The sequence below is a fragment of the Molothrus aeneus genome, chromosome 17, assembly GCF_037042795.1.
Source record: "Molothrus aeneus isolate 106 chromosome 17, BPBGC_Maene_1.0, whole genome shotgun sequence".
NCBI lineage: Eukaryota > Metazoa > Chordata > Aves > Passeriformes > Icteridae > Molothrus > Molothrus aeneus.
The window spans coordinates 7,511,019-7,526,215 of NC_089662.1; the positions used below are offsets into that span (position 1 = coordinate 7,511,019).

The following is a 15,197-nucleotide window of genomic DNA, read 5'->3' on the forward strand; positions in this document are numbered from 1 at the left end:
CTTGGAAACCAAAGACAGTATTTCACCTCCCTGCCTGCCCTGTCAGAGCAGCTCTGAAGGCTCCTTTGTATAGAACCCAACCAGCGTTAAGCACTGAACAGATATTAAAAAAAGAGTAAAGCTGACCTGCAGCCCTGTCCTACTGGATAAAAAGCCACTGACTTGTGTTTTCCCCGGAGAAGCAAAGAGGAGGAAAGCCTGAATAAAACCAGGGACACAAGGGGAGGTAACTTCAGCTGAGGGATGTGGCAGCAGAAGCAGTGCCCTTGGGCCCATCAACAGAGACTTGTTGTGGATGTTCACCCAGGATCCCAACAGTGATGCACAAAGCCTGCTCCATGTCACAATCTATTTATTGCTTTGGTTTTTGTATTTCTGAGCTTGCTTCCAAATTTAGTCAGGATCTGCCCTTTTGCTTCACTTGCATAGATGTTCCCCCAGTGTCAGGAGGCAGCCTGCTGCCAGGAGCTGCTTGGGTGGAGCTCAGGGATCCGGGAGCAGCTGAGCAAAGCTGTGCCTGGGACAATCTCTGCAGCAAGAGCCTGGGGATGTGGGAGCTGGAGATCAGGGGAGAGGCCCCTCAGCAGGGGGAGTGAGCTGACCCCAAAGACAAGTCATCCTCTGCTCACTGGACCATGCTGTCCCTACCCTGACAAACCATGGCACTGCTGGGGTGCCACAGTGCTCACAGGCCCTGTCACCACTGGCACTGCCTGACCACGGACAGACACAGAAGCTGTACTGGGGCACAGGCAGGTACTTCATCCACTTCTCCTTGGGGTGAGGGTTAGAAATGGCCTGAGAACCGTGATCTGGGCATGGGAGAAGTTGTAAATCCCTCCCAGGTGTAAATCAGGGCTGGCTGATTCTCTACAAAACCTCACAGAGAGTGAGAAAGAGAACAGAGCATGTTTGGCCACCTCCATCTGGTCTCAGCAAACTGCAGCTGTGAGGAGCAGCCCTGATGCCTCTGAGAGGACACACTGTTCTTGATAGTAACACAGGTGAGGAATTTATTGGAAATGCACTTTAACTTCTGAGATTAACTGCTTTTAAAGAGAACAGGTTTATAGTGCACCCCAAACAAGATTCTCTTCCTGGGAAGGGTAAAGGCCAGAAAAAGCCTCTGCTTTGAGTTGTCAGTCACTGTCCAGCTGAGAATGGGGGGAGGGATCATCACAGCTGTGAAGAGATCAGAGAGGGGTGGGGGGTGCTAAAGGGGCACTCCCAAGGATGAAGGGTTAGGAAGTCATTTCTGGATGATAACTCACTCTTCATACTGAAGAATTTGGAATAGATGTGCCATTTTCTCTGCATATGGTGCTGGCCAGGCACAAGTCAGGAGGAGCTGGGGTCATGTACCCACCTCATCCTCAAACAACCCTTCAAAAAATAAACCCTCTGCCACAGGGACAGTGTCTCAGCCAGTGCCCCAGAGTGGGCAGCCCGTCCTTTGCCCCTGAACCATTTGGGTCCTCAGCGATGGTGTTCTCCCAGGTGAGCTCCATCCTGGTGGTTCCTCTTTCCCATGCCAGCTGCTGTGCAGGTCTGTCAGGAAGGAGCCGCCTCCTGTGTGCAGGTGCTGGGAGCTGTGCCCTCCTGCTGCTGCAGCCTCTGGAGCAGGAGCAGCACGTTGTCCGTGAGCTCGTTGCGCGGCCGCCCCATCCCGCCGAGCTTCAGGGGCTGCAGGCTGGCGTGGGGAGGCTCGCAGGGGGGGCAGCACTCCTCGCTCAGGAGCAGCCAGGTGCTGTCAGGGTCCACGTGCATCAAGTGCAGGAAAACACTATGGAGAACAGTAGGAAGAGAAGAAAGAAGAATAAGGACAAAGCCTTGTGGTTGGCACCCAACGGGGTTATTAAGAGCTAAGGAAAGCTTTGATGCTGTTGGCAACCTCTGGCAGCTGCACAAATTCTGCTCTTTACAGAGGGCAGTGCAGTGGCCCCTGTGCCCAAAAAAGCAGCTCTGTGTCTCACAGCTACTGGCACGTGGGAGAAAAATATTTATGATACCACACAGTCACTTATGGATATCAAACAAGCAGCTGGTGCAGGACTGACCCAGGCTTGGTGCTGGCACTGTGGGAGCTGCTGCTGGCACAAGCATAAACCTGCCTGTCCCACGTGCTGGGGAGGTGACTGTGGGTGACTGCATGTGCTGTGCATATCTGGGATCTTTTGGACAACAGCTCCTGCAGAGACCTTGGGAGAAGCTGTCTGTGTTATTCACCACCCTCTCTGGTTTTCAGGAGTGAAGGAGTTAACCCATCTGGGCTTCTCTACCTTTCCAGAGGTGGCAAACCCAAGAGTATTTGGGGATACCTGCCCAGGCTCCCCCAAGGGAAGCAAAATGTTGTATTTGAGGGCTTTTTGCTTGAGTGAGATCTCCCACCATCCCAAGTCCTTATGAGCTGCCTCCAAATTTTTGTCACCTTTCACAAAGCAGGATTTAAAACGAAAACCAAACACAATCTTCATTAACAACACAATGAAGGAAAAGAGGAATCGCAACTTCCTCTGCAGATTTACTGCTGTGTTGATGGTTTTCGCTTTGCATTTCCATACCTCAGTAAGATGGGATTTGCCTTTCCAGCATGCCCTTCACACAGGGCTCCAGCTGTGAGCTGCTGGGACACAGCTGCTGCTGAAGAGCAGGAAGCTCAAGGAGTGAAAGAGCAAATGCTGATTTGTGTGACCTACACTTACGCACCCCCTCCTGCCAGTTCTCCCTGCAGCAGCCTTTGGGCTTAGCTAGGTCTGTGTCAGGGTTTAAAGCACAGAAGGTGTACAAGGCTTAACTGGTATTAAACTCTCTGGCTGTGCCATGAACAAAATTAGACTGGAATTTGCAAGGCCTCTTCCTGAATGGTGCTGAGTGCTCTGTGAGTACCAAAGGCACTCATCATTCACCATACCTATGGTACAGTTTTCCAAGACCCCAGTAAAGCCCAGCCATGCATCTTCAGGTCTCTAGTTTTCAGTGAAATCATGGAGCTGTGAGGAGAACAGCTGCCAGCTCAGGTAATGGGAAGAGAAATCAAGTAAGTCTGTCTCTGCTCCCCCAAGAAGAACAGGACTGAACTCTCTCTCTAAAAGCAAAGATCACTTGCTAAAAAAGCCACACAAAATCCAGATCTGATTGCTGTCCAAATTTCTCTTGGAAGAGCTTTCATCCCGAAAGTGAGGTTGCTTCCAATGTAAAGCAGGAAGAAATCCCTTTGAGAAGCTCTCTGAAAAGGGAGTGCAGTGCCATGGGTAAAGTGAAAGAGCACAGAAATGAGATGAAGGTAGGAGAGAGCTCCCTCTCCTTTTCACAATAACCCTGTGGATGTGACTCGTTACTCATGCACAGCCAAAGCTGTTGCTTTTGCCTCTCTGCCATGAACACCTCACCTGTCCCTCAGTGCAGGTCTCTGAACAGCAAGAGGGGAGAAGTCACCACTGAAGCTGTTGGCAGTGTCCCCTCCCAAAGGTGCTGGCAGTGCCTATCTGCCTGCTCCAGAGGAACCAGTGGGAATGTGCTCCACAGTGATAGCCGGGCTTGGCAACAGCTGCCTCAGCAACACGACCTTTTTCTGTGGATTGGCCAGATGCAGGTGAGCTCACAGGACTCCTCACTCCCCTGGCTTTGTTCCTGCACCTCTGCTGACTGGAAGGGGAGGACTGGCCCACTCAGTGCCAGCCCAAGCAGGGGCTGGCAGGGGCAGGGTATGGAGCTCTCCCTGCTGCCATCCTGGCTCCAGCTCTGCAGACACTGCCCTGCCCGTGCCCTCAGCCTGGCTGTGACAGCAGGAGCCCTCAGCTCTGTGTGCCAGCAAACACCAACTCCCAGTGCTTCCACCCAGTTTTCAATGGGCAGCTGCAGAGATAATCCTTGCTCCTTATGGCTGGGATGGGAGCAGGCAAGGGCAATGAGTTGCTGTGAAGTGAACATGGGAAGAGGGGATATTGTGCAGCAGGCTGCTGATCCCCAGCACACACACAGCTGTAGCTCTTACACTCACAGCCACAGACACTCTGCTCTCCAACCTCTTCCCAATCAGCTGCTCCAGGGAGAGCGACCCTCAGAGATTATCCAGACCCTGGAGCACTCACTGCCTCTGGTGCCCATAATGGTTTGGGGCTGTTATTATCCCTGATAGCCTGGAGTGCTCTGCAGCCTAAAGAACAACTTGACTTTTACATTTTCAAACTAACTCTGGGGTAGTTTCCAAGCAACCTGTTTCCATAGCAAAGAATCCTGGGGTTAATCCAAGTTTGTTTTCTGTTGTTGCCTTTTTCTTTTTTTTATTTTTTCTTAAATACCACTTTATTGAATTTTGCCTTGAGCAGGTGGCTGTTCTGGCATGCTTCGATCCAGCCTGGGAGTGACAGCTGACAATGAATACCCAGCAAACCCCACAAGCAAACCAGAAGAGGTAAGCTCCATAATCAACTTTGGTATGAAAAAAGCTCCCCAAATAGCTCATATTTGTCCCAAGTGTGCTAAATTTCTTCTACTAGCATAGAGCAATTTGGCTATTCTATCTATTGCCTTGTCTTTGCCCAAACTCCAAGCAAAGCCATGGCACAGTGAGCAGACTGGCAGAAGGACAAGGCTTCCTAGCTTTCCATCCCTGCTGGCTGTTTAACTGGATACAGCCCACCACAGGCCTTGGTAAGAACTGAGGAAATTATTTCAGCATCTTAGGGGAAAAAAAAAAAAAGTCATTCCTATCCAGACTGCTGACTGAAAGGTCATGGGCTGCAAACATTTAGTAGGAATTAAGTAAATTTCAAAACAGTCACTTCAAACTGAAAGAACAGAAAACTACTTGTCAGTTTTGACAAGGGCCAGTGACAATTTCCTAATCTCTTTTCCTTCAAGGTTTTATTCTCTGAAGTGAAAAGCTTGTCAGGGATGATGCAACTTCATAAATTGACGAGAAGCTCGTATTTACATACAGTGACTTTCAGTTTCCACCATCTCCCCTGGCCTTGTTCCCAGAGGTGGGGCCCCACACGCCCCTCCTTGCTCAAGTCTTTCTGGGCACTTCCCCACCCTTGCACAGGCTCATCTTCTTCAATGATGGCAAAGACATTTCTAGTGCTCCTTGCCATTCCCAAACTCTTCTTCAGTAGGTTTGGTCCCTTTGGTGATTTTGCATTTGGGGTTTTTTTTTGTTGTTTGGTTTTTTAAAAAGCTTTGGATAATACTCTCCTGGAATACTCTCAGCAGTCATCTTCTAGTAAAACCTATTGTTATTGTCCCATTTTCTCTTCCTCAGATGTGATGGAGTTCTTTTTTTCCCAGCATCTATTTTTGCCTGTTGAGTATTGCATGAAACTGCAGTTACAAAAATCACTTACTCCCACTGCTTCATCTAATAAAGCTACAGGGTCCCATAAATGGGATTAATCAGACTCCTTGGGGCATGATAACATCCCTGGATGATAGCCAAACTCCCTTTTTCCTTTTTTTTTTTTTTTTGTGTGGCTCAAGCACCTTGGCCAAAACTTCCTGCTCAGCCCTCTGCATGCCTACAGAATCCTCACACAGTCAGTGTATGATTTTTGGAGCTACAGCTGACTTTGCAAGTCCTGACCTTGCTCTTGACAGGTCACAACCCATCAGTTGAATAAGAACCCTAAGAGCTGAGCAAAGGCCAGTTAGTATAAATCACCATGGCAAGCTGATTCCAAACATCCTTTTACCTCCTATGATTTCTGCAGTGATAAAGCTGAGTTATGTGACGTACGCTGGCGCTCAGACTGGGGCTAAGATTAGTTCTGGTCTATCTGTTTTTAGAAGCATTTAAAATGCAGAATTTCTCATGTATCAGGCTGATAACACTGCCCTTGCTTAGATGGAAAGGCCCTTATGTGTGACAGCCTGTGTCAGTTTGCAGGATTACTTTCAGGCACACGGAGAGCAAGTAGAGCCAGAACTTGGAGGAATGTGGTGGTTCAGCAGCTGGAGAACAGAAATGGAAGAATGGCTGAGAAGTGGTTCTTATCCTGATAGAGGAGCTGATTATTATGGTCCAAACTAATTTTGACTTTTCCAGGCTGAAACCTCATATCAGGGAAATACAGTTAAAGTGAGTGTGATACAATGAACTCTGGTACATTCAGGCTTCAAGACCAGGGATCACACAGGGCTAAACTGAAAAAATTAAACCCAAAAGAAACCTCCAAATGCTGCCATGTCTGTAGTGTCAGGCCAGGCATGATGCATGCCTCAGTGCATACATGTGTCTGGTCAATGGAGTTAAACAGGAGACAGCAAGGGCTTTTATGAGCAGCTTGGTTCACATATGTGATGTACGGTGCATCAAAAGCATGGGGGGAGGAGCAAAACATATGGCATTTTCCTCTTAAAATCTAATAAAAGTAACACACAAGAGAAAAATGTTACCTGCCCTGAACTTTGCTGCCCTTTTGCTCTAACAAGTGAGCTCACTTCAGCATACAGCTTCCAACAGGGCTCATTTCATATTCCCCCACCCCTGCTGTTGGGGGGAAATTGCACAGCTTCTCAAGCTGCTTGGTTAATGATTTAAAAGCTTCAGATTCCAAATATCTAGATAAACCCTGGTGTTCTGCTTTTCATCCAGCATTGCTTGCACAGACTGAGGCATTATTGCATTAAGGGGATGCACTCCCACAGCATAGAGCCCCTCTGCAGAACAAATGCTGCTGGAGCCTGCTGTGCTGCTGTGAAAGCCTCCAAGGTAAAAATAAGCCTACTCCCCTTCCGTGCAGAGATACAAACAAAGGAATGCTCCAGCTCGGGAGAGCTGAGCCTCTGAACTGCTGCCCAGCCGCACAAAGCCCTTCACACCCTGCACCCCCGGGAGCCTGGGCTTTGTCAAAGGGAACGGATGGGCTGCACTTCCCTTTGCTTCCCTTTCCAGCAGCCTGCCCTGGAAATCCGAAACCGCAGAGCCTGCTGCTTTCCCCTCCCCTCGGGGGAGGGCAGGGCTGGCCACACAGGAAGGGGGCTGGCTGGTTTTCACCCCCATCCTTCAGCAGAGGGGCTTGCTGATTTATGTCCCGTGTTCTGTACCTGGACTCGTTTTGTCTCCTGAAATTCCCAGCTTTGGTTCCAGGTGACAACATATGACAACAGTGATTTCTTATCCTGACAGCAGAACATGCTGAGCTGGATTTTGTACACCAAGCAGCAAAGTATGTCTGTCAACACTTCCTAGAGCTGGAGTGTGTTCACCTACACTGTCTTTGCTCTTTTAGACTCTCCCAGCCCCCTCAAGAGCAACGCTGGTGCCAAGACTGACAGCTTCCCAAACAAACTCTGGTCCACCTGGCAGAGCCCGGGTTGGAGCCCAGGGAAAATGGAAGGATAACAGAAGTAGATCCCCCAGCCTGCAGAAGGTATTAAGTGATAAAATACAAGGGAATGCCTGGCACATCCTCTTCCATAGCTGTCTTACCTCTGCACTTTGATGCCACCAGTGGGCCAAAAGCCTCAAGTATTTGGTTAGGAAAAAGCAAGAAGCACATCTTCCCCTCTACCCCCAAATGCACTGCAAGGTCACCTGTAATGTGACCGTGCTGGAAGGTGGAACAGGAAAGGTGCAAAAGGACTGGGATCACCATGCTCCCTCTGTCCCCCACTGTTTGTACACCCAACACACCTGCATTTAAGAGACATTACCTCTGGGCAGCTTCTTGCAGTTTCACAGGTTGCTTGGCACTGAGGTAAATCAGGCAGGCATCTGCCACTTTATTCAGGTCACTCTCGCCTGCAGAAATGGAACAGGAAAGAAGGGTAGGAGGTGACCTCCTCAGCAGCTGCTGCCTAATGGAATCAGCTCCAAATTGGCAACAGAGGCTTCAGAGCCTTTGAGCTGTCTGACCCAGAGCTCTTCTGACCTTGCCTTTTAAGCATCTTGCTGCAAAGCCAGGAAAGCAATCAAGGGCACTGAGAGGAAAAGAGCAACTAGCCAGCAAACCTTCTCCCTCATCAAAGTCAGTTCCAGAAATTTCACTTGGGGAGAATTTCAGAGTTTCATTCAACAGAAGACTGTCATGTGCTGGATTTAAAGGGTCCCCCAGAGATAAGCCCACAATAGAACCAGTGAAGCCTGCCAGAAGCCTTATCTGGGTTCCAGTTTGTCCAGTAAGAACAAAGTGTGGCCCAACAGCAATGCAGGGTCTCCGTTCTGTACCCTCTCCTCACCCACAAGTGGGATGAGCAGTCACATTTTGCATGTGGTGGGAACCTTCTCTCCCATTTGTCTCCTGGGGAGAAAGCTGCCCAGCACCTCTTTACAGAGCTCCCAAAGAGAACAGATTCAGGCTAGAGAAGATCAGGAAATCAATTCTGGGCAGCAGGAGGAGAAGTAGCAAACTGAGAGGAGACACAGTCTAGCAGAGATCCATACAGCCTGTGCTTCCTCTGGTACTCACCCATGTCCAGCTTCTCACAGAGAGAGCCCAGGCCCTGCAGCACAGCCAGCTGCAGCTTGAAGGCCAGGGTGTGGCTGTACACAGGCCCAGCTCTGGCACTCACTGGGGCCTGGCTGAGGAGGGAGCTGGTCAGCTTGGGCAGGACATCTTTGGAGAACCTCTGCCTCAGGAAGTCCCCACACGTTTGACCCAGGGTACACAGCACCTAAGAGAGACATCAGTTACAGGGGATGGTGCACACACAGGCCTGGGAGGAGCTCAGTGATCCACACCAGCCTGGGGGATTCAGACATTCACTCTCCTGGAGAATTGTTTTTGCAGGGAAGAGCACTGTGACCACACCTGCCCCAGTTTCCCCATAATGAGCAGAAGGTGAATGTTTGAGAGGCTGATTGAGCTCTGCAGTGTCACCTGGCTGGCCTCCTGGGCTGCCCTTCCCTCATTAGCACAGCAAAGGTAAGAGCAGCTCTGCATTCTTACTCAGAATTAGTGGAGGATTCTCTGATGGAAAATGCCATTAAATATGATTATATCCTTAAATCTCTTCTGTGGTGCAGACAACCCATCCTTCCAAACACGTCAGCAAGCAGAAAGGCCAAGTGGCCACAGAAAAGGGCACCCAGCACTACTGGTGTCTGCACAAGATCAAACTCAAAGTGGGCAGAGAATGGCCCTAAATGCATTAAAAACAAAGGGGGATCCATGTGTCCAGAACACTGATCTCTCTTCTGGAGCTTCACTGAGCTCATGCTCTCTGTGTGGTTATGAGATGCTGGTTATGTTGTGTTTGCTTTACACTTATATGACACTTCTGGTCCTGGAATTAAGGCAGGAAGACACTTTGGGGGGAATTCATACAGCAAAACCCAAGCTGGGTGCAAATTGTAATGATAACTTGAACTTTTCAGGAGTTAATTTAGTTTTTGTACAGCAATCTCTACCTCCTTTTAGGGCAGGCACATGACAGGTATGGCTATTCTGAGACTGTAGTGCATGGCTTCTGGAATTTCAGGAATCAAAACTTTCTTTATTCACACTGAAGGATTCTAAAATGAATCTCACTCTGCCCAGCAGACAAATTCCTCTGCAATGCTGGGGCTGGCAACCTCTGGAAACATGCTTTACTGGCCAGCCTGTGAGTCAGGAGGAGAAAGGAGCCAGCTGACAAGGTCAGGAGCTCTTTAATAATATCATTATAGGGCCAAGTGTTTATTCTACCTCTCTTCTATCTTGCCAATGCCTCAATCATGAAATGTTCCTCTATCTTCAATCTGAGACTTCCAAAGAGGATGCTGGGACTGGGTCTCCAGCAAGTCCAAGCTGCACTGTATGGTGCCCCTAACATCTGCTGAGGCTGTAGAGCTGTTTTTCTCATCCCTGAAATAACCACCAACATTTCTGCTTCCCCCAGGAACAGCATCAAGGCTTTATCTGTGGACAAGCTGCAGTGAGAGTGGCACAAACCCACCCACAGCAGAGCACGGTTGACCCTATGCTCCAAACCACATTTAAACATCACTGCAGGAGCTTGGTGCTCTCTCCTGAGCTGCAGCACTGCCTGAGCCACTTCCTGAGCCCAAGCCCCAGCTGGAAATGCTGCTGGCAGTCACTGCCATACCTTGAAGGCTCTGAGCACTGCCAGAGGGTCATCGTTAATCAGCCGGGTGACGAGAGCTGGCCAGACACGGTGAGCCATGGGAAGCAGATGGTTTCCATGAGGATGCAGCATGGTTACACAGAGCTCCAGCACGTCCAGGACCTGGGCAGGAGGGGAGGGAACAGACTCTGAGTGCTGCAGTGCCAGGCATTCAGGTGGATCCCAGCATCACAGCAGCAAGCTGGGAGGAGGGGTTGAACAGCAAAGGGTGCGGTTTTACCGCAGCAGGAACGGGGACAAGTGAACAGTGCTAGAAATCAGGCCTGCTTGGAAAGGGACAAGCACTGCAGTGACACAACCTCTGCTGCGCACAGAGTTGGGCTGGGAGCAGGGCAGGATTCCTGCCCCGATCCCACTCGGACCCCACTGCGGCTGTGGCAGCAGGATCACCTGGCAGAGCTGGGGCTGCTGGGATGAGAATCTAGGTTATGCCTCATTTTTCTGTCTCACTTTGCACTTTAAAAGGAGGCCACCTTCAAAGGGTTTTCATAATTAGAAAAAAGCCAGGCTTTTAGCCCTGCTTATCATCACCCCAGCTACTTCAAAAACATTCATCAGCCTGTGCACTGCAGCCTGAGGAAGGGGGATGGGAGGCACAGATGGGAGAAAGATGTTTCTGCTCCCTCCTCCAAAGGACAAAGCACAAGACTTAACTGTCATGAGCATCAAGGGAAAGTGTCCAATACAAAGCCACCCTTAAGATTCTGTTCCGCCTGGCTGCCATTCCTAATCCAGAGCACTCCCAAAAAACTATCTCCCTTTCTCTTGCCAGGTTTGGAGGATCTGTCCTGCTGGAGCATATGGCAGCACAAACCTGGGGATGGCAGGGAGCCCAACGTGCATGGCACACACGCTGACGAGCTACCAGCCCCTTCGTGGGCACCATCTGTCCCCTCGGAGCCGGCGATTACCGACCTTCAGCCGCACTCGGAGGCTCCCGTCAGACAGCAAGTGGATGCACCTCTCCATCACATCCTTGGCCAGCTGAGCGTGGCTTGGCATTGGAGCCTCTCCTTCTGTGTCAGAGTTGGGCTCTGGCTTAGCGAGGGGAACCTCATCTGGAAGACAAAACCATTACTGAAGCCATGAAAAAGACTTGGGAGCTCTGGGAGATCACAGATCACCCACCCACAATGACTGCAAATTCCTGAGTAAGGCCTTTGGCATTTTTTAATGTGCTTAAATATAGTTAAGCCTATGAGTTCTGTGAGTTAGTGTCAGGTGCAGTTGCGAGTGTGGGGCCAGGGAACATTCGCTTTCTTTACGGGACAATGCAGCTGGTCTGACATTTGCAGTCTCTTCTCACCATGGACTTATTTCCCATTGATTTTTATTAAAAATGAAAAGCCTGGGTATTTAAAGATGAAGTATTTAAAGGTCAGGATTGCAGCACAGTCCAGTGAAGACTAAAAAGTTTCCTACATGAATGTCTGCAGTGCCTGCCATGGCCAAGTGAGAAGGGAGCAGTGGCATCATTAGCCAGGAGAAAACAGTACAGAGATTCCCAAGGGAACACAAGGAAACCACATAGGATCCTGGAAAAAGGAAACTTCAGGTCCTGAACCAAAATGAACTGTTACAAGGGAAGAAAAAAAAGAGTGTGCTTGTGTCTCAGAGCTAGAGAAGTCTTGATCTGTAAACATTTGGCTCCCCCACTCAAAGAGAACAAAGTGAGAACACCCAACAGCACTTTACATGAAGCAAGGACAGCCCAAAGACGACCTGACACTGTCGGCCTGGTCCCAAGGCCCCCATGTGACAAAAGGACACCTCAGAGGTCAGAGTCTCTCTGCAAGCTGACCATACTCATCTCCAGCCACACACAGCACTGACCTGCCTCCTCTTCCTCCTCCAGGTCAGGAAGATCCCCCTCTGCAATCTTCTTCTGGCTGATGTAGTCAAGGAAGAATCGTTCCACTTCTTGACTTGTCAATGCCACCTCCTGCTGTCCCTGGGACCGAGCCCTGCTCTGCCCCTTGTCAGTCTGCCTCTGCTGGTGCTCCTGAGCGCTGGGCATTCCAAACCACTGCACTGCAAAAAAGGAACTGACATGTCACTGGGCAACCATGATCCCCTCCTGCAAGTCAGCAAGGTGCCATGGATTCCATGAGAGATGAGATGGTTCTCACACCTCATGGGATTGCACCTGACTCAGGCACCTGCTGTCACATCCCAGTCACCTCCTTGATAGTACAGGAAAGTTAAAAAGGAATACATGGTAAAAATAAAAAGAAATACATGCCATGTGGTCCTACAGAATGTTCATGGGAGCAGTGAACCCATCCTTTCTCAGCCACTAAAGGCTGTGTTCCTGTGAAAGGCTAACTGGAGAAGGAAAGCTACTGGTGATCTTTGCTTGAGTGCTGCCCCAGCAAGCAAAGCACAGTTGCCATCACACTGCAACGCCTTGGCTACCTGGAACCTCCCATAGCAAGTGGAAAGGTCCAAGACCTTTAGTACCCTTAGTGACAGCAAGTAAATATCATTTTGGTACCTAGAGCAGTCATGACTGAGTGGAGGACCCTGAGGAAGGTGGAAGCCTGGCTATTGTAAGTCTGATCTAGTGCAGACAGGACATCTTGGATAACATCTTCTATCAGTGGCAGCAAGCTGGCATCTGAATGCCTCAGCATCGTGTCCAGGACCTGGGATGCACGTGGCTGACAGGCCAGCTGGCGCAGATTCAGGGAAATCCCGTTCACCAGATAGTCAGAGTTCTCATTGATCAAACACCGCACTGAGTCGTAACCACAGGCCTCACATATGTCTGCCAGGGTCCCCAGTGCTGTCTCACTGATGAGCAGAGTCCTGTCACCAGCCTTCTCCAGCACAGGGTAGAGAGCTGACAGCAGCAGCAGCCGGAACTCCTTCCCGAGGACAGCAGCAAAGCAGCCAACGCCCTCCAGCTGGATGCAGATCTGCCAGATGTTGCTGTTCATGGTGCGGGTTGTGACTGGGGGCTCTGGGGACAGATGGAGAACGCTGCTGGATGTCCCTCCTGCACGGACAGCGAGTCCCAGGTGCTGCACTGACTGCTCAGGGCTGCTTTCCTCTGTGTCAATGCTAGTGACCAAATACCAGTTTGCCTGGTCCATGTACTCATCCAGAATGCACGTTATGGACCTTTTGAGATCATCCACACTCAGTGGAACTTCCCTCTCCTGCAGGAAATCCACTCCCACCCCGGCAGCTCCTGTGAGCAGCTCATTGAGGATCATGGCTGCCTGCTTTCGATACAGGCCAGACTCACTGTACAGCCCCATGAAGTGATCCACAAGCAGGTAGAGGTTCCCATAGTAGCCAAGAACACGACACACTTGCTGAAGGAGCTGGAAAACCTTCTCCTCCGTGAAGAAGCGGAAATATTTCTTCTGGCACCTGCCCTTCTGCACACCCTGCTGCAAGGGGCCCGGTGGCCCAGAGCGCCGGGCCTCCACTATCTTCACATCTGTCACATCCAGCTCCAGAACCTGCACCAGTGCCTTGGACAGGCGCTGCAGGTGGGACACGGAGTTGAGGACAATGTTAATCTTGGGGCCCAGCAGCTTCAGGTAGCCCAGCAATAAGCTCAGTGTGGAAACCTTGCCCATGTCATCCTGAGAGTTCATCAGGCGGGGAAGGGCTGTGGCAAGGGAATGGAGGTTCTCAGAGAGGACATCAGCAAGAGCCCTGCTCTGTGCCACAATCCTCTGCTCTGCAATCCCTTGCAGAACTTTGTTACACCTGCTCTGGACTTCACTGTTTTCATCATTAACTAGCCCAACCAAGGCCTTTAAGAGGTGACTGAATGAGTCCACCAGTGACTGACTGCAGTTCCTCAGTAAGTGGTGCACCAGCTCCACCAGCTCCAATCTCACCTTCCAGTGGGGGTGAACTGAAGAAGATTCAACCACCTTACACAATAGAAGAGAGAGTTTTTCAGCAGTACTTTTAGTCCAGTCAGGTCCTCTGTGAATCATTAGTTCTGATATTCTGCTGTGTTCCACTAGCAGTTTTTCCTTACTCTTTGGGATTCTGGCTAGCTGTTTGTCAGCCATGACCAAGCCAACAATCAGATAAAAGAGTCTAATGGCAGAAACGGTGGTTTTGTGACCTTGTTTGATGTCTCCAGCAATAACTCGAGACAGAGTAATAGAAATCCCAGGCAGAAAAGAAGCAAACAAATCCCCACATTGCTGTGCCTCATCTTCATCCAGATGTCGGTGCTCCTGGCAGTCACACTGCAGAATCAGGACCTGCAAGCACTCCAAAGCAGAGATCTTGATTTGCTTTGCTTTTTCTTGCTCTGCAAGGGTCAGAAGCAAAGACACAGCAAATCCTAAGAGCGGAAGGGTGGAAGGTTGGTACAGAGACAAGATAACATCCCCATAAGCCGAATGCATCAGGGTGTGGAGTGCCTGGATCACAGCCAGCTTCAGCTCCTCGGACAGCGGGGCGGCTTTGCCCGAGCTGGGAGGGGGAGCGAGGCAGGTACAGAGCTCAGAGAAGAGCTCCTGCAGCAGCTCCTGCTTCTTCACGCACGTCGCGGCAAGCACGGAGGAGATGCACTGCACCAGGCTCTGCACCAGCCGCTCCTGCTTGGGCCCCGGCAGCCGCAGGGCGAAGCGCAGCGGGAACAGCACGTACTCCTGCAGCTCCTGCAGGGCCGCGCCGCTCACCCCGGCCAGGTGCGCCTGCAGCAGCCGCACGTTCTCCACCGTCTGCGCCCGCGTCAGCTGCACGCAGACGGGGCGCAGCGCCCCGAACGCCGCCTGCGGGGTGTCGAACACGGCCATGCCCGGGGACCGGGGGGCCGCGGGCCCTGCCCGGTGCCGGGGGGTCCCACCCGGGCCCGAGGCCGGGGCTGTGCTGGGGCCAGGCCGGGCAGCCCTGAGGGTGCCGGAAGTGACGCCGCAGTACCAGCACCACAAAGCTCCCGCGAAGTGGGACAGGCACTGTGAGAAAAGTGTCGGGTGCCCGCAAGGCGCATGCGGTAGACACGTGACACTGAACTAACGGGGCTATCAGCGCCACAAAACTCCCGCGGGGTTGGGCAGGCGCTGTGAGAAAAATCGCGAGTGCTCACAGTGCGCAGGCGCCGAGGATGGTTGCGCATGCGCGGAGCCCGCCTGCCGTGCGGCCCGGCTCCCTCC

At 51.0% G+C, this 15,197-nt stretch overlaps 1 protein-coding gene across 1 annotated transcript; it reads right to left on the minus strand.

The window, feature by feature from the left end:
- Nucleotides 1-335: 335 nt before the first annotated feature.
- TTI1 (TELO2 interacting protein 1) lies at nt 336-14,881 on the minus strand. The gene is made up of 7 exons (XM_066561806.1): nt 12,560-14,881; nt 11,899-12,096; nt 10,981-11,123; nt 10,027-10,167; nt 8,409-8,613; nt 7,654-7,741; nt 336-1,783 (listed from the first exon to the last, which is right to left on the minus strand). The coding sequence occupies exons 1-7, from the start codon at nt 14,838-14,840 to the stop codon at nt 1,552-1,554; spliced, it is 3,288 nt and encodes a 1,095-aa protein (XP_066417903.1). The 5' UTR covers nt 14,841-14,881; the 3' UTR covers nt 336-1,551.
- Between the last annotated feature and the right edge of the window lie 316 nt (nt 14,882-15,197).

Coding starts and splice junctions, on each gene's coding strand:
- TTI1 (XM_066561806.1), bottom strand. CDS start 14,840: ATGGCCGTGTTCGACACCCCGCAGGCGGCGTTCGGGGCGCTGCGCCCC. Junction 7,742..8,408: donor CTGTGAGAAGCTGGACATGG/GTGAGTACCAGA, acceptor CCATTTCTGCAG/GCGAGAGTGACCTGAATAAA. Junction 1,784..7,653: donor CTGCAAGAAGCTGCCCAGAG/GTAATGTCTCTT, acceptor TGTTCTCCATAG/TGTTTTCCTGCACTTGATGC.